A 19,522-nucleotide genomic window follows, 5' to 3' on the forward strand; every position below is an offset into this window, starting at 1 on the left:
TAATTGCAGCTGGATCAAGCAACAGAGCTCTTTTGTTATGGCTGTACTCCTAGAGCAGAAACTTGTTAACATTTCTGCAGCTTGCATAGTAGTTGATTTTTGTTGTCAGTGGTGCTTTTTCCTGTGTTATGAATTTTTAGCTTGTCTTTCTCATTGTTTTTTCATGCGTGTATGAAGGTTTTCAAGGCTTTGGTCTAATGCTTTGATTCTTTGGACATATTCTTTCTGTTTCCTCCCTCTCTTTGTGCTTGTATTTCCATCTGTTTTCATTTGTTTGGCATCTGGCTACAATTGTTTTCCAGAGTGTATTGTAATTGCATACACTGATAATAAATCAAGTAAACCTAACAGGCAAGAAAACCAAATGGCAGCCACAGGAAACAAAGTAAAAGCACAAGTTACACCAAGTCCTTTATGGTTACAAGCACCAGATGCATAGGTTATCTGTTAAAAATGATAGAAGCCAGTTGGCTTATATCTTACCCAGTGTCTTCAACTCAAATATATGTGTTAGGGTAGAAATTTTATGTCATATGAACTTTGAATAGTTTATGAGTCTCATGTCTGAAAAATTGTGATTTTCTGGTCAAGACCACAGGAAACAAAACATAATTTCAAACAAAGCTTTTGTGCATATCTTTCTTTTAAATTCATCTACACTGATCACTGCCAGTTACCCAAGCTGTCAGTCAAAGGCAAGCTCCCTAAGCAAATGTTTTGTTTAATTCAGAAAGAGTCAATATGACTACACAGAAAGATAAGTGCTGTGGCTTACCTTACAGTAATTAAATTAGTCTCTTCTTTGCATGGTGGAATTTCAGCTTTGATACTTCTTTCCTTCATTTGGACAGTGGCAACAACATTCACAGGTACATGAGCATTTACCTTGGTGTGTGCTTCCAACCCTGCCTGGATCATGTTTGTGTTGATCCCAATTACAAAGGTCATATGTTTAGCCATGCTGAAAAATTAGAATGCGAGAGTAAGATTACATACATAAAGTAAATAGTTGAATTTTTTGTGGCTTTTGTCACTTTAAAATATTATTTTTTTAATTTACCCAAAATATTTACCTCAGACTCGTTTTGGAACGCAGTCTAATGTTGGAATTTAGTAACTCAGTCAGTCTGAAATCAGACCTTGGAGAAGGTGTAATTTGCACTTGAACTATTAGAAGGAAAGTAAGCAAAGTGTTAAAAATTCTGCCCAATTCTTTATAATCATATATGTATTGCTCAGGTCTTGAAATACATTACCATTTCCTGCCACTTTTGTGACAGAAGAATAATAGAAGCTGGTCTCCATTGGGAATCCAGTACAGGTAGGCACGATACGACGAATCTCAGAGCATAGTAAAGCCTTGGTCCATTGCCTTCCTATGCCACTTTGAAGGCTACTGATTAATCTCCTTATTGAAGGGATTTTTTCATCAGGTCCATACCATGCCTGCAATTACAGAGTTCAACTTGTCTAAACAAGCAGAACTTGAATATCATGATCCATGTTATTAACTGTGCCTCAGGGGAATGTCTGCGAACAATGATTATAGCTAATCCTGATCAAATTTTGAATTTATTTGCCTTGATTAATGCTAAAGACAAGACTAAAGACTTAAAAAAAAAAAGTTAAGGAGAAGGGAAGGAACATGCAGAAGAAATAGCATTTTAATACTTTTGATGCCTATGTTGTAGTACTTCTGAAATGATACCTGCAATACATTTTGGATGCTGTTTTTATCAAGTTCACCAAAGAACAACTCTTGGCCAAACATCTTCAGGTAACCCGATGCAAAGGGTTTGTCACTGGGGAGTGCCTTCCAGTCCGATAGCTGCATGAGAAGAGGAAGAAAATCTGTTTCTTCATAACATTTGGGGAAACAACACTTGACAGATTTTCTTTTCTTCCCCTAGAATTTACCTTTTTTAGGATTTCCCTGAAGTCATAGTTAGTCTCCCAGTTCTTGTCAGGAGAGTAACCTCTAACAAACATCTCCTGAAGTCCTTCAGCTGCTATTCCCACCTGTGAGACAAAGTAAAATTGAAATACTGGTTGGATAAAGATTATAGGAAGGTGTGAGAGGCAAACTGCAGATTGAACCAATTACCTCTATGGGATCAGCAACTCTTCCAAGGAAATGTGTCCGCAGCTGGGACACTGCCATTGTTGGAATTAAGCTTCCTGCATTATTCAGTACCAAATATTTAGCTGCCAGTCCACTCATAAGGAACTCTGTATAAAAACAGGCAGTAAAACATAGCCCAGTCAGTTTTTAAAGCCACGTTTGCAGATTGTGTCAATTTACTAATTGCATAACAAAACAGATACAAGATGATGTGAGAAAGGCTAGAAAAATCAGCCACAAAACCAATATTATAAAACAGGCATAAACAGAATATTCTGCCTTTCTGAACTGTTAATTGGCAAAATTTTAAGTCCCCTGCTCAACATGCAGTGACTATGCTATGTTTCTTATTGCTTTTTCTATATAATTTACATTCAGTCAGATTCTATAATACCAATTTATGAAATGCTTTTACAAGACATTGTTTAAAGCAACTTGACAAAGGAAGAAGGGTCAGAAATGAAAACAGATTTACCATCCTTTGCTAATGTTATAGGAAAAATGGTACAGATGCCCTGTAAGTACAGATGGTGAGGTGGTGTAGATTTCTTTCTCTGATGACTCAGAGGCTATTTAACGTGTCTCATACCACATGCTGTAACTCTTTTCATAAAATGTAAATTGTTAAGTAACAACTACTAATTGTTAAGTAGTTGTTAACTATTGTGTAAACTCAGAACAAAGGTAATTTGTATTTATTTTCTCGACTTTAGATTTATCATCTACAATGTTCTTAGGTACAGATAATCAGTGGAGAGGATAGTTATACATTCTTCCTGAACTTGGCACAGCTTTATGCAGTTCTATTTTCTGAATTGAAGTAATCCCAAGGATTTTCTAATTTTCCCTAGATTTCAACAGGAGCAAGGGCAACACAGTATGCAGGTGTACCTGTTGCACTTCCTTTCTTCCAACTCTCTTCCTTCTTCCAACACAAGTTGAAGAACAGTGAACTATTTGAGGATTCCCTATGTTAAATTTCTTTTATCCTTATGTTAGACAGTCACCATATACTGATTAAACTGGCCCTAGAATTCCAGCACAATCAAAATCAGCTTTCAAAATTCAGGATAAATTCAGAGCCCTGGAAAAAGCAGACCACTAATTTCATGACCTGTATAGAAATGATTGAATTGTAGGAAATATGTTTTCAAGTGTTCACAGAATCATAGAATATTCTGAGTTGGAAGGAACCCATGGGGATCATCAAGTCCAGCTCCTGGATTCGTTATGAAGAGAGTGAGACTTTGGCCTCTTTCCAGAAGAGGAATGACTACATTCTATTAAATTACTTAGCCAAAATTTAAAGACAAGTCTATTTTTGGTTCACAGATATGGGATCTTATGAACACTCAGGCCCATGTGATTTTTCTGGTGCCACTTTCTGTTTTTAAAAAAAAATCTCATGAGTGTGTCAATAACTACTATTTTCTTATGGGGGGTGTCTCTGTGTGCATTTGTGTTCTAACTCAAGAAATGTTAGTTAAGAAAAAAAAATATATTTCTTGATACTTAGAAAGAAGTGTTGCTAATAAATGATTAAATGATTATACAAAATTCATCAGCTTGAAGACAAAGGGGGTGTTTTCAATACCTCAGATGTTATGCAGCTCTAATGCTGTAAGAAAATATTTACCAAAGAAGAATTCTACTAACGGGGTCAGATGGTACACCATAGCTGCTTCAGCGTGAGAATGTGAGGGCACCTGCATGTGTCTGACTAAACGTCTTGCCTCAGGGAAGATGGAAAGCAAAAATAAAGTGATCGAAGAAAGCAGCCTTTCATACCTATGAACATTAGTAAACATTTTTTTGTAATATAAATTTGTAAAAAAAAAGTGCATGTTGAGAGTCAGATTCTGTCAGTTTCTATATTGAGCAGTACCTGGGCTGATTTTAGGGGTACTATGTAGACTGTGAAACATTATTTGTGGCTTCCACATATGACAGATTCTTGATTAGAGGCATATTCATCTGATGTTAGTGCCTGTCATTAAAAATTCAGCACCTACCATCTCAAAAAATCTGTGAAGGTGAGGGCACATTTTTGTTTTTAGAGAGGAAATAGGCACAGCATTACTGCTGTCACTATGGTAACTCCTCCAGAATGGACTCACTGAAACACATTTCACCTGTGGCTAGAGGTAACAAATCAAAACAGAAAGTTGGAGCATCCTCCCACACAAGTGTAATGGAGAATGGACTTCATTTAGCCAACTAAATTATGCAACTCTAAGTTTAGCATGTGCTAGAAAGTGATCTTGTTCCTTAGCCTTCAGGATGAGAGGCTGAAACATCCTATCTAAGTAGTAGCCAAATTTCTTATACTGGCACTAAGAATTAACAATCTACTGCATTTCAGGGGTACAGTCAGAACAAAATAATGCATTTTACACAGCCCCCTGCCAGCTACCCTTTTCTATACTGCTCATTTCTTTCTAACTGTTCAAAAAAAAAAATCAGGCAGCTCCATTTTAAAAGCAAAAATAAGAGGAGAAAACAAGTATCTTAGCCCTGAAACACATATCTGCTTATTACTGGAAAATGTATCTCTTTGTGTATGCATCTTAAATGGTACAAAAGTTCACAAGATGCTTTATCTACTGAATTTCTTTGGGCACTCTCTGTTGCCATCTCTGAAGCAGCAAGCATTGTGGCTGCTATGGTATGTATTATACATATTTTTGTTAGAGACTCAACTGAATGGTCATATAAAAAACATGAAGCAAGAAAGGCAACAATAAAACCTGTAAAAGTCTTCTAAAACCCCCTCCCATCCCCAAAAGAATGCAAAAGTACTTGCACACTTAGCACCGCAGGTTTCAGACATTTAAGTCTCTTTTTCTATTCATAACTTTGAAAAGAATCTTTATGTGTACCAGTGAACAACAAAAGTGTGAAATACATCTATGTCCTTTAGATAAACAGCATGTGTAAGGAGGCACTGTTTGTAGATATAATCTCCCTGGTCTATCAGCTACATATGCCAAATCACTGAGGCTGTCATGGTCATTTACATGCAGTTGGTGAAAAAATCCCTACTGGGAAGAATTACATAAATGGAAAATGGAAATAGCTACAATTTGACCCAGCAAGAGCTGTCTTCTAATTTAGTCCTCTTTACTCTAGCTACCAGTGTTCTTGATTTTTACATGTGATTCCCAGAGATGTAACTGATGTGCCCCAAAATCCCACACATGGATCTGTTCATGCCAGTAAATAACCCTAGTAAGAAGGTGTAGGAAAAACCTTCATAAAACAAAACTGAGTTAGCTGCTCATGGATGCAATGAATTATCACAGCTGACCATTTGCAGAATTTGATGTTTCACTGTGCACTATTGTTGGGTCAAGAGGATTTAGCATTGTATTTTAATTCAGCAAGAGTTGTATGTGTTAATCACCATTAGAAATTTATCTACTTAGTAGTAACTTAGGTCCCTCTTGTTTGGTGCTGAACAGTGTTAGGGTTAGAGCCTCATAAGCCCTCTGGTAGTTTCATACTAGCAGCATACAGTGCAAATACACAGGGACCTAAATGCTCTAAAAAATGGGGAGCCCAAGATTTAGGGTTTTTTTTTGGTTTCCACCGTATGTAGGAGAACATAGACGCTGCTGGCTATGTACCACTGGACTCTCCTACTCTGTGATATTAATCCATATATATTTAACTTCCCTTTCAGTGTATATTTTCCCCCCAAAATCTTCAGATGATTACTATAGGAGGGAAGAAGGACTATGTACCTTACCTTTAAACATACTGAAGCGGAAAACTTTGCTGAACTGGTATCCAGATCTGTCAAATTTGGGACTTAATGCTCTGACAGCCATTCTGCAGGCAGAAGCCCTGAAAAAATTCAGCAAGCTCATTAACACCTCAATTTGTTTGTAACAAGTTCCTCATCTAGGGAAGGGGATTTTCCTTACATCATTTGAAGATCTGGAGCTGTGCTTCTGCCCAGGGCCCTCAGGTGAGAGTAAATGAAACTTGCCACTTGCATGCTAGGATCCTTCAGCACAGCATCAGCTAATGTCATCAGGATTGGAAGACCTGGCTTAGTTTCAAGCAAAACCACTGCAGCTAACATTCGGATTCGAGGATGAATTTTGTGATTCAGGAAAATCTCAAGGGTAATAGCCTGGACCTGAAAATAATTGGTACTTTCAGACTTAATCTGTATTTGAACATTTTGCTAATAACCTTTCATCACCAATGAATGATCTCTTAATCACTAGTACAGTAAAAATTTGTATTATTTAATTATTATGGCAACAATGTTCCTGGTTTCAGAGTTTGTTGGCTGGAAGGAGAATTATAGTAATACTGATTCCTAAGTAATCAAAGCCAAGGAACCTCACTCAATAACCTCTACATCAAATTTACTTTCCCTTGTTAAGCTATAGCAAAGGATACCTGCAATATAACCAAGACAAAATCTAGATAAAAGTGATTTGAAGAACCCATAATATACCAGAGAAATAAATTCAGTGATCACCCATAAAGATTTGCCTTAACTCAAGCCATTTGATCTTCTGGAGCCTATTCTACTCGAATAACAAACAGTTTACTTCCGAAAATCTCTATACCATGTAGGTAATTTAAAATTGTAATGTTATGTGAGAAATGCAATTTTCACAGTACTACTTGTAACTAATGTGTTTGATCTGTACAGTATTTAGTATCGAGACTAATTTTTTACTGGAACCTTTCCAGCTTGCATGAGAGGAATTAAAATGTTTGACTGCAGCTTCAAACTGCTGATTGGGGATGGAGTAACACCATTTTGGCACAATCCTCTAGACAATCCTGTTCTGCCTCTAACACCTACGCTTCTTAATATAAGGTATGATTGAGAAAGCTTTATGTATTTTTCTGCAGTAGCTTCTTTCTAAATGCAACTGCTTTTTTAAATTAAAGAATAGAAATGACAGGCCATGCATTAAGTCTGCTTAATGCAAATATAAGTGTGTAGCTAGCTGCAAACCAGGGATTAAACTGACTGTTTTTTGAACAATGCAAAATCCAGTCAAAGTCATTAACCTGCTCCAGATCAATTTTCTCTAAAGCAAATGCATAGAAAATGGAACTAAACAGCAGTCTGGGTCACATGTGGAAAGCTAGGCCAAAGGACAAGCAGAAATGCAGCACTGTTTTTGAACACCAGATCAGCTTTTCCCTTCCCCAGCAAATAACCTAATTCCTTGCTTGCTGTCTCTCCACCCTCCCACTCCCTTTTCCCCACCTAGCTCCTGCACTCTAGTAAATTGTTTCTGTATTCTTTTGCTTAAAAGCATAAACCAGCACACTGCTGTCTATGGATCAATACGTGGAATCAAACTGGCAATCATATGCAAAATTAATACACTGAAAAAATTAGTACAGCAGAATAGTTAACAAAAGCTTTTAATTTTGCTTTTCATGTTAAGAATGGTCTCACAAAAAATGTAACAGGGAAAAAGATTTAAGGTTTCCTTTTATAAGTGGCTTGCTTTAGGGTGAAAATGATTGTAAAGCGATGTCTGTGGTGGATGAGATTATGCCCATGTAACCATTGTATGTGATGTCTAATCATTACCTCATTCAGGGACAAAAGTCACATTTAGTAAATGCTTTGTTTATGACTTAAACCCACACAATGTCTGTAAATTTGTAATTAGGATGCAAACTTCCAGTATCTATTTTCAATAAGATCTGTCTTGAATTACGATTAGATGTGACACTCAGTATTAAGTGTCAATTTTCAGAAAACCTTGTTTTGTGGTTCTCTCACATACCAAAGTTGAAGTAGCACTAAACACATTTTGGTCAATAATTCAGCTTTCTGTCTAATGTCCTTGGAAAATAAAAGTTTGCAATGGAAACACTGGTTTGTCTTCAAAAATAGGATAATGAATCCTTTTAATAGGATTTCTGCCGCTTTCTGAAACACTAGAGGTTAATGTCAAAATGAATAAAACATGACAGTTCAGGAATGATAAAAGATTTTAAAAAATGCACAATATTACAGCTATTTATGAAATAAACCCACTGTTTCCTCTCTCTTTCTGTCATCGATTAGCTTCAATGTATTGACATCATAAGTGCAAAGGAAACAGCTTTGTTTTCTTACCATTTTTGGGTCTTTCATGCCTATGCTTTTCAGGGCCATCACAGCAGTTGCATGGACCTTGAGGGGCAGATCTGAGGCACCAGCTGCATAGCTGGGCAAAAATTTCTTGATGTGCTTGATGCTGGCTGGATGTCCTACATTTCCAAGGGCTTTCAAGGCCAGTAAGATTTCTTCTGTGTTAGATTTGCTCAATGCCTCTCCTGCAAAGCCATGGAGTAGCTGAAAAAAAGTCACACATTTGTTGAGTCCAATTCCAGTTCTTATCTACACTCCAATTGCAAGTATGTTTGAAATTTGACTGACAATTTCAGCTGGTTTGATATGCTTATTTCCATTTTTTTTCCCCAAATTCTTTTTTTCCTCATGAACTGGACATTTTATTCATGGAAGTATAGCCAAGAAAGTTGCTATGAAGTGCTTCTTCATCACTGTGCCTTAAAGTTATTCAGTAACATTTTTAAGGACAAAATTAATGGAGAGGACATAATTCCTACTTCCTTTGAGAGTGAGTTAAAAGTTGTTTGAATACCTCTGCCTATTGCTAGAAGATAGATGCAAAAATGTATATATAGTTTAATCTTTCAGATCTTTAAAGAAGACTCCTCAGGATGTGGCAGGGGTGGTGTTCTTCAATGTAGCTCTAACAACAACGTTTTGGTGTACAATAATAGCTGGGATCCTCATACACAACTGGATCACACTTGCACTTACAAGGTAAGATTAGAAATAGTTGTCTGTATGTTCTGATTATGGGAAAATAACTATATCCTAGCAGAAAGCTTTTGCAATGCAATGCAATTTAAAAAAAAAAAAAAATCAAACAAAAAAAAACAAGCAAACAAAAATAAAAACCTCAAAAAACATCTCTACGAAAGAAGAACAAGATGTAGAAAGTTTTAAACACGGTCCCTGTGCTTTAAAATATCACATCTGAGATTCAGAGGCAGTGCAGAAACAGTGCGTTTGATATCATTAATCTAATGAAATTGTGAAATGCATTGGATAAACCTACACAATCATTCACTTTGGGAAAGAATTTCCACTTCCTGGCACAAGGTTTCTGAGATTTTCTTAGCTCACAAGAATTGGTGACAATCATAACACAGGGTGTGCACATAGGAACATCAGCTGTGCCTGTATACCACAGGAAAAAATTAATGGGAAATGGGAATATTTTGGGAATGCCCTGCTCGTACTGAGTGTGGGGGACTTGTCAGTAACCAAGAGTGAGGACACTTATTTCCATTTTCCCGGCCAGGTGAACAACCACTGTAAACCATGATGTACATCTCTAGAATGCTGAAATTATATTTAATGTCTATTTAAACTGTTTTCAGGCATGTTGTCTAAAAGTAGTGCAGAGTAGGAATGATATTCCTGTTGTTAAAACCTTACACTCTACATGGATAACTAGGCACTGCTTCTGGCTGAAAAATGTCTGGGCTACACAGCTTTGGACAAAACCCTGGGCTTTTGTGTCATTTAGTTGATATATCTGTTAAGCATCTATATTTAGCAGTATTTCAGAGTGGTGCTGTGGGACTTCATTAATAGTCACCAATAAGGCAGAGATACTCAGAGAGTGCCATGAATTATATGCTGCTGATTCTCACTCTCTTTCGTGTGTTAATCTAAAGATAAAAATGCTGTATTTAACCAACTGGGGTTCTTTTCCCCCAAGGAAACACTGCACTGAAGTGAAATAAGATTTCTGAATAAGGAAGAAAGTATTCAAGGCTTAATTTTTCTTTTAAATGATACATAAAAATCCGGTTACCTGGAGACATTCAGAGCAGGAGTCTGATGAAGAGCACTGTTTGTGGCACAGTGATGCATAGCTGAGGTGGCAAACCTTTCCGAGTACACTACTTGAGCGTGGACAATATTTTTTCACAATGAGCTGGGGAGAAATTAATAGTTTGTTACCACCAATAGTGAAGAGTAACAACATCAGAAACTGTTTCTTCCAAATACAAGACAAGTGTTTTTAGATTTCCATATCTATGAATTTATAGTCAATTAGTGAATAGTGTTACGTTTGACAATGCAGTTGCAAGGTAATTCCAAGTAACTTCTGAAAGGCAGATCTGTTTCTTTTACAGTGTTTTAAATATAAAATTGGAATGGACTATAATCCAAAGGGATAAAATCAGCCAGTTATGAAATGAGTGGATTATTAACTGGGCACACATTAGTCAGAAAAATGTTCTTCGTAGATGTATCTATGTAAGCCTCATCAATAGGTACAAACATTGCGATCAATTGTGGATGGACCTTAGTAGTTTGGGCTACCACGAAAATTTCATTTAAATCATGGAGATGGCAGGACGCAACAACATACTACCTCTTTGAATGAAAAGCATAGCATTACCACACAGTTATGCGCAGGATGTCATAGGTTTTCAGCAGGCAAAAGTCTACACTAAGAATCACAGTCTTTACCTAGCTTAGGCCGAGATAAAAACCTGCATTTAAGGTCAGAATTAGACATGGCAGAACAGGAAAAAATTGGAAAAATGACAAAACTTCTCTGATGTGGGCTCTATATTGGCATAATTCCCTTGATTTCCATAGATCTGCTCTGATTTATATTTATCCTGCTAGGTCAGTTAGGACAAATCCATGTTTATGACAAATATGTATTTCTTACTCCCTAGTCTTTGTAAACACTCCATGAGAGATCCAATCTGATGTAAATACAAAGCACATTTGAACAAATGAAGACTAGAAATCAGCTTACAACAACAACAACCTCTGTCACTGGAAAATATTTTGCTCTCTTTTCTGTTTTATCCTGGATTAATTTTTGCCCTTTTGATTTGCATTCTCCTTCCCCTCAGACACTCAGGAAATGAACTCCTTTCAACCTCACTAGAGGATACAAAACCTTTCTATTTTCAAAGCCCTTGCAATCTTGTCAAAGGAATAAATAGAGCAGATGCTAAAATCAGTGTGATTTGAGAGTGCTTAAAGAATCCTACTGTAGCTTCTTCCATCACATCTTGAGTAGGTGAGCTTGAGTGGAAAGCCATAAGCACTGTCTGAGCCATTTCCCAGTTGGTGAGCTCTTGCCTTTCCATTTTATGCCTCAAGAATCTCAGTGAACGGTGACTGCCTGCTGCAGGAAGTAAATCCAAAATGTAGCGCCTGGAACGGGAAAAGCAATTTTCCAGATTTACATTTGAACACAATCATTCCAGATGGCCTCCAAGAAACTTTCCCAGCAGAAGAATAACCACTTTTATTCTTTGTACCTGTACGCTGGCCGACTTGAGAATTGTTTCCATATCGACTCATAATTCTCCTCATTTGAAGCACGGAAGAGGTGCATAAGCTTGAGGGCTTTTGCTGGTGCATCACTAGGAAGCTGTTCATATGTAGTCTCTACTAAATCTTGCAGGCTTTCCTCTATCTATGGGAAGATTCAGCTGCATTAAACTTAAATTTTTTCCCACATTTACTGACTAATCTCCAGCCAAAATTCTCCCTGTGGCTGAGCTTTACCTGGCTTCCAACATCTTGTATTTTGAATAAGTGGACAGGAAGCTGAAGCAATTCACTGCCAAACTGGTACTGAAGTGATCCACGTTTCTGGAATTCTTTTGGTGGAACTTCTGCCACTTGCTTTTGCACGTCAATCAATACAAGTTTCTGCCTGAAATAGAGGAAACCAGAGAGATAACCTCTGAAGATGTTGAGTAGCAATCCTAAAGAACACATTGTTTCTGCCTCTCAGCACTGCCATGCAGCTGTTTCTTTTTTTTTTCTTTTTTTTTTCTTTTTTATTTTTTTTCTTTTTTCCAGAATGGTTATATTATTGAGGGGTAAAGTTATTTACAAGCTGATGCATTAGTATACAGTGCTCAAAACTTCTCTGAGAAGGTGTGCTCTTACTCAACAGGGCTCAGATCAGTGCCAGCTTTTGCCTTCCTTAGGGAATAACGTGGCCTGAGAATTGGAGGAAAATGTGTGAGGTGAGAAGCTGTGGCCTGAACAAGGTCATAAGAATTGTGTGTTGAGGCTTAATGAGTAAATAGATTAAAATGACAGATGAGAAAGATTTTCTCTAATTATAATTCAATTTAAACCTTTTAAGAAGTTCATAAAAAATTTCACATATCTGTGCTTCCTAGAAACTTCAAAACAAATTAAAAATAGATACAAGAAGAAATATTAGTCTTTTTATTTGCACTCTTCAATTCTCTCTTCACTTTGTCTGGAAAGTTGAATGCTGTGGAGATCACAGAAGATAAAAGGTTCTCATGAAGTTTCTAATTGGATTTCCTACTTGAGGAGGGCAGATGCATTCAGGATTACTTTTTAGAGAAATAACCAAGTTTCTGGAAATTTTTCAGACAACCATAAATTTTTCCTTAATTAAGAATAATTCTGATGAGAGAATAACTTTCAACAGATAAACGGTAAACAGTTCCTATCTGTGCTGAATTTTCAACTAAATACTTGTGTCCTATCACAACAATTATGTTTAAAATAGGTCATTTAAGACACAATAATTATGTTAAGCATTTGTATTTAACAACTGAAAATATTCCAAAAGCAATATTATTGTACTATGCAGTATTTAAAAATCTCTAGAAAATTGTCTTGTTTATTTTAGAATCTCTACAATGTTCTTCTGCATCATTTCTATCCACTCCTACCATATGGATTACAGAGAACTGCTGTCGAAAATATTAGAGAACCATTTTGCCGACAAGCCACTAGAATTTGAATAGAAATCATTACAGAATCAGCAGATATTTTTTTCTCTCTTGAAATTTACACAATATTGCTAAATGGGCATTTGGATTAGAAAGCACAATGTCAGGTACATATTGATAGAATTAACTCCCCCTTCAAAAGCATGATGAATCTGTTATGTCTTGATCTTCACTGTTTTGGGAAGAGATACATCTTCACAGAATAGATGGGAAAATGTCAGACACTGAAGGAAAGAGCAAATGAATACTAAAGATGGGCTTAAAATGGTGCTGAAGAGTCTTCTGCTGAAGTGGGCAAAAAAATCAGCTCCAAGCGTTTTAAATCCTTGATGCTCAACTATTTATTTCTCTCTTATTTTAAACTGAGTGCATTGCAAAATTGACTTTTGAAAACCTACGTGACAAATCGATATCGTCTGAGCTACCTTATATTTGGCTCTTTCTGGTAGACAATACAGGAAAGCCGGACAAAAGGTAGAAGAGTAAAGGTACTACCCTTTATGGGGGTTCTGTACCTGAAGAAGAATAGGATGACAGTCTATGCAGGCTTACAGAATGAACTTAAATCAACAAAATCAAACATCAAGAATCTAGGGCCTTGAGCTAAAAATTAGCAGAGGTTTCAATTTCAGACAACAATATTTTTCTCATTTTTCCTCAAACCTGTTCAAGAACTATGCAAAATTTGCTGTGGAAAAGCAAATACATATTACACTTCATGTTCTCAATCTTTTTGCAATAAAATACAATTTCCTATCAATAAATATTTTTGATGGAAATTTTGCAAGCTGCCACAGTACTTAAGAAGTATTTCAGAATCCAAAGTCCTATCTAGCTTTCTTGTGAACTAGTCTCCAGGGTCTCTTACTGTATTATTATTTTCTAGGGAACTCTGTTTCAGTGAATAACTGTCTTTCAAAGTATTTTACTACAAATATATTAGTTCACAGTTTTTCAGATGGAATTGCATTTGTTTTGGCTTTTATGACATAAATCAAATATCCCTGAGAAATAAAATAGTCAAACTCTGCCAAGTTTAGCTAACAAAATTTGGATAGTGATGTGCATGTTTCAGATTTACAACAAAGAGTGAAGGTTGTTTTTATGAACTGTTCGGGGTTTCATGTAATTAAATACTGGCAAACAATAGGACATAGAAGTAAAGGTTTTATTTCAGTTATGGAGTTTGACCAGATTACTGAGATGCTGAGTTAGCTACTGAATTAAAGGTATATATACAATACCTTGCTTCTATCATAGCATTTCCTCCTGTAATCTCATTGAAAGGTGCAAACTGGTGGATTTCCTCAACATTAGCTTGTGTGATTACAGCTTCATTACGAGTGTATTTAATTTTGTAATTATACGTAGCAGTTGCCCGGGAATTCTTGTTTCTCTTTATAACAAACAAACAAAGAACAAACAAAACAACATAAAAAACAATAAAGAATATAGAAAGTCATTTACCTTCTAAATTGTATGCCTAGAAGCTATTACATCATCACCCATTTCAACCCACTTAGTTTCCACTGCTGTTTTGCTTGGTGACAACTCAGTGCCTGCATACTTCCACGGGAGAGGTCAGGCACACTGCCTGGATCATTCATTTTTACCACTAAGAAGTGTTAGCTGCTTTCTTTCCTTTCCCAAATGTAAGTCAGTCACTATTCCCTTGGGAAGGAGACATATTTTCTGAGCAGAGCAGCGGAAAAAGATACGCAATTTCTTACATCAAAGAGAGAATTATAATAAGGTACAGGAGTACCTATCTTGAATAGTAGAAACTGTACACTATGCTTAGTTGTTTTTTTTTTTTTTTTTTTTTTTTTTCCTCCCTAACAGAAGAGGTAAATTAACTCATGCTGATAATTAATGGCTTCCAAGCCAGCCGGCTGAACTCAGTTGAATTATGCCGATAGTACACAAAAATCTGTAGCATGGACCTCTGCTGCCTTGTGGATTTCATGTTCATACTGAAAAAAAATCAGTTACTAGATGGAACTGATCTGATATCTTCTCTCAGTCTAGGTATTAGAAAGCAGATGTCAAATTGCCCTCTGTATAAAAATACAAAATACGTAAACAAAATACCGGTCTAAGTTACCTGCTGACAGGTCTGACATGGCTGAGTGTATGCTGAACCTATGACCACTTGGACTTTCTCTTCACAACTGTTCAGATCCTTGGATTTGGTCACATAGACTAGGTTTGCTTTCTTGTTTTCCTGAATTGCATATGTTGTGTTACAAATACCTCCGATACCAGCCTGTCAAAAATAAGATTGTGATCAGAGAAGTTTACCTTCACAAAGTTCCACCAATTCCTCACACAAACTCTCTTGCTTAACTCAGAATTTTCACAATTCCTAATGGAAATGCATACTTTTTTTATGCATTGTAGGTTCCAAAAGAAAAATTGGGATGACCTATAATTTCATTTCTTTTTTTATATGCGCATGTTTCCAGTAAGCCGAATCAGGACTTCCTTGAGAGAACTAAAACACATGAGAGTTTTCCTGAGATGAGATTTGGAGCCTCAGAAAAGATAGGTAGCAATTGCCAGTTAGAGCCGTTGATTATGAGATACGATTTGAGGAATATTAATAAAAAGTGTCAGAATAATGTGATCATTCGGAATAAAAATCTCAACAGCAAAGTATTTTAAAGATAGAGATGACATTCTTCCCTTAAAATTTGCTTTTATAGACAGTTTATAAATGCCTATGGAACAGGCCTTGGAATATCAGATCATCTGTCACCATATGAAGAGCAAGAATTAAAAAGAATTTCAGGATAGCAGAGATTTGATTGTAGATTTTCTTGAGTTTGCACTTTTAGTTCAGACTTTCAATAATATTTCAAGCATATATATTTATAAGAGCTCTTAAATCACCTCAGTCAGAGCAGAGGTTTTGGAGAGGAAAATATTTGATTGCATTTTAGAAGGAAGGGTTATTTTCATGATTTTTTTATTGTTATTGATAGCTTAGGGACTCCAGAGAGCGGCTCAGGGCTATGTCAGAACAGCAAAATGGTCACGTGCCGGTTGCAAGGCAAGACATACCCACTCTATCTTTAATTTAGCAACATTCCTGAAAAAAAGTGGCTTTAGGAAAGGCTAGGACACAGAGTCAATCTTTCCAAAAGGCTTGAGCTCTGCAAAAACAAGTATGGGGTTCCTCTGCAGACTGTAAGCTGAAGTAGGGAAATATAACTTTTAACGAGAAATGCAGCCCACAGATCTTGGTGAGATGAATTAAGACTTATGTATTACAGGACTTCTAGGGCAGCACAGGTACACTTGCCCTACACACTGTAGGCTGTGAAGTAGAATTGTCCAGTGTAGTCCTTTAAACCAGTCTGCAACTTATATTTAGGGACTAATAATGTTTCTCTTCCTTTCTAGTGTGACTTGAGATTGTCAAGTGAGGGTGCCAATGCTCATTAACCACTTGCTGTTCAAGAAAAACAAAGAACATTTGGAAACTATTTTAGGAAGTGAACTCACATATACTGTTCAGCTATGAGAGAAGGACGTATTGCTACTCAAATTAAAAATAATGAAGATGTAGAACTAGATATGGGAAAATAGCACTGCAGAATATGCAACATAATGACTCATTTTTTTAATGTGCAACAAGACGTGTGAAGATATTAAGTCATGTACCTCATTTTCCAGAAAAAAACCTCTATCCTTACGAAGATACATTTTTTAAAAAGTTAGCTATTCTGGTCTGCATTTTCAATAAGGACAACATGAGAGGATAGTAATTTCAAGCTTTCTGCTCATCGCTGAATCACATGAAGTCTAATCAATGTAAATATGGTTTTAGAAAAACTAAACACATTGCAATTTTTATAGTGAACAGCAATATCAGATGGTTTACCTTGACAAAGATATAAAAACCTGAAAAAGAGTGGAAATTCCAACAGTGTACTAACTGAAGCTTTCAAAGCTATTATAGTAATATCATAGTGTGTATACTGTTTTCCTCCTAATAGAGGAGCTAGAAGAGATTAAAGTATATATGATTGGTTAAAAAGTCAAATAACTGTTATTTTAGCTTGAATTTTGCATTGTATGTTTAATACTGTATTCAAATTTTATGTATGCTTCAGCTTTCAAAGTAATAAACTTCTGGAATCACAAGATAGATTTTCTAATATTCTAATGCTGCAAATGCATTTACTGAAATACTTTCATCAAACAGATTAAAAATCTGCTCTTCTGTTGTCCTGTTTAGCTACAGCTCCATCTCCATCAAATATTGTTCCATGAGAATAACCTAATGCTGATTACCTAAGCTTAGATGTTTCCTCTTACAGAAGTTTACCCCGAATTTAGAAAATAAAATTGAAGAATCTGGTATTTTATCTATTCATACAGCAATCACAATGGCTAAGGCAAAATTCTCACCTCCTGTAAACTGTATGAATGCTGCATCTTCTTCATACTGAGCTCCAGCATATTGAGAATTCCTCTGTAGATGTTCAGACCATCATCCGAGACAGAATCAGGAGCCATAAGGTTTCCAATGTGTCCATTGCTATATTCAAACTTGATGGGATTACTAAGTTGTCCTGTCAGTGCCTGAGTCAGTTTGAGTGATCGAGAGAATGAGCTTGTAGGCCAGATGCCATTGCACTCTGCTGCTTCAACTGAGTGAATCTAGAACAAAAGGGTAAATACAGTTTCTTTTAAAATTTTTCATTGAGTTTTTTGCCAATCCATGTAAGCAGCTGAAGTTTTACTTGCTTCAAAAATACACTTTTAAATAACATAAAGGCTCTACAAATGGAAAACCTGAGGTTGTCATTAAAGTAACTGATATAAACATACATATTTCCATATTTAAAAGGATGTAGAAGAGTGTAAGTTAAATAACTGTTAAATTTCCAAATTCATGACACTCTACTTTTTTGCAGAGATAATCCATATTGCCAAAGGTCAACTTGTATGAAGAAATAAGCCAGACAAGCAGGTTCCTACTCAAAGTAGTACAGAAGATCTGCAGGAAATTGCAGGAAAAAGTTAATGTTGCATAAAGCATCATTAACTCCTGTTGTGAACTCTGTCATCTCTCTCGTTGGGGTCACAGAGCACAGACAGCAGTCAGAAACTAATAACAACATGGCTGGTGGGCCAGCCAGATAGTCATAATTAGTTAGAGCAGCGGAGAGCAGATTACAAAAAATTTCCTTCCTTACATGTTTTGCAGTGACAAATGCTGAGATGAAGGCTCAGGCACTGGCCCCAGCCCTGCTCCACACTTCATGCTCTAGCCTCAACCTGCGGCACATCCAGGCAAGTAGAAAGCTGTACTAAACTGTGCATAATTCAAATTATTTCTGCCCTGTGGGAACAGGGCATGTTTAGCTTTGTGTCTCAGAGGACCCTTCCCTCCTATATGTTTTGACAATTTAAAGAGACTTTTCTCTGACACCTTAGGCAGGCAATGTGATGCAAGCCATGGATTAATTTCTCAGAAAGCCACACAAACTAAATCTTGATACAGTAAGTCACTGGAGACTGCACTTTCATATTTATTTTTGTTATTGTTGGTGAAGATCACTGCCAAATCCAGTAACTGAAGCTTACAGAGGAGGCTGTTATGGAGTAAATCCCTCATGTTGCCTCTTGGACATGCTTCTGGCATATTGCATTCGGGCAGATTTGGGACTGCTCTGCAGGGTCAGTGCAAGGTAGTTTTTCACAGCCCTCAGGGCCCAAGCAGGCCTTATGCTGTCTACTTGGTTTTGAACACAGCTGGCAATTCTTGTGCGTTTGTGATGAAAAAATTGTCAGCTGGGACCAGGTACCACAGCTTTTTACTTGGGCTAAATGAGAACTAGTAGGCTAAAGATGAAAGATTAATTCCCTGAACTGTCCCTCCTAACAGTCTAATTTAAATATAACAGCAGCAAAGTAAACTTCTCTGAGAGCAGAAGAGAATAAAATATATTGTTACCTTTCACTTAGAACTTGCCCCAAAATCTTTTGATTTTTTTTTTCCTTTTCTTCCTCAAAAGTATTTAGATTTGAAACAAATATTTTTGTTTCAAAAGTTTACTAGGGGAAGTGAAGCATTATTGAAAGGTTTTAGGGAGCGGGAGTCAATTTTGGGAGAAGACTCAGCATTTTGAGAATCATTTTAACAGGCATGATGGAGGACAGGGTGCAAAGATAAAAATTGTGTCTCTGCTGTGGCAAGGACAATCTCTTCTACTCACCAGTACAGATTTGTGACTTTTATTTCCTTGTGTTTTAAAAAAAAAATAAAAATCCAGCCATTTGCAAAGGTCATGGAAAAGCAATGTGTCCTGTCTAGCTCTATTATAATTTGAACTTCTAGAAATACCTAGTCCCAGAAGGCTAATGCAGGCTGAAAGGCTACAGAATTTACAGGCATTTATCAGACATTCACCAGTCTTTTTAATCTGCATTTTTTCAATTTGCCAAATAAAAGCTTTTAAAAAGATCATTTTTCTTCCACATGCATAGAAGACTGAGTTTGTGTAAAGCAATTGAGGGGTGCTTTTCAATATATTCATTAGAAACACATACAAGCTT

At 36.5% G+C, this 19,522-nt stretch overlaps 1 protein-coding gene across 1 annotated transcript in view; it reads right to left on the minus strand.

The window, feature by feature from the left end:
* LOC128072376 (vitellogenin-1) overlaps positions 1 to 19,522 on the minus strand; it is a 41,305-nt gene that overhangs the window by 20,732 nt on the left and 1,051 nt on the right. The window contains exons 3-18 of the mRNA XM_052666092.1: positions 17,369 to 17,620; positions 15,057 to 15,218; positions 14,197 to 14,348; positions 11,736 to 11,886; positions 11,486 to 11,643; positions 11,213 to 11,378; positions 10,009 to 10,131; positions 8,232 to 8,450; positions 6,049 to 6,266; positions 5,871 to 5,968; positions 2,105 to 2,229; positions 1,918 to 2,019; positions 1,709 to 1,828; positions 1,257 to 1,446; positions 1,074 to 1,167; positions 776 to 961 (exon numbers count right to left, since the gene is read on the minus strand). Coding sequence (XP_052522052.1) covers positions 776 to 961; positions 1,074 to 1,167; positions 1,257 to 1,446; positions 1,709 to 1,828; positions 1,918 to 2,019; positions 2,105 to 2,229; positions 5,871 to 5,968; positions 6,049 to 6,266; positions 8,232 to 8,450; positions 10,009 to 10,131; positions 11,213 to 11,378; positions 11,486 to 11,643; positions 11,736 to 11,886; positions 14,197 to 14,348; positions 15,057 to 15,218; positions 17,369 to 17,620 — 2,516 coding nt within the window. The remainder of the gene's footprint in view (positions 1 to 775; positions 962 to 1,073; positions 1,168 to 1,256; positions 1,447 to 1,708; positions 1,829 to 1,917; positions 2,020 to 2,104; positions 2,230 to 5,870; positions 5,969 to 6,048; positions 6,267 to 8,231; positions 8,451 to 10,008; positions 10,132 to 11,212; positions 11,379 to 11,485; positions 11,644 to 11,735; positions 11,887 to 14,196; positions 14,349 to 15,056; positions 15,219 to 17,368; positions 17,621 to 19,522) is intronic.

The sequence above is a fragment of the Tympanuchus pallidicinctus genome, unplaced genomic scaffold (assembly GCF_026119805.1).
Source record: "Tympanuchus pallidicinctus isolate F22 unplaced genomic scaffold, pur_lepc_1.0 scaffold7, whole genome shotgun sequence".
In the NCBI taxonomy this organism is placed as follows: Eukaryota; Metazoa; Chordata; class Aves; order Galliformes; family Phasianidae; genus Tympanuchus; species Tympanuchus pallidicinctus.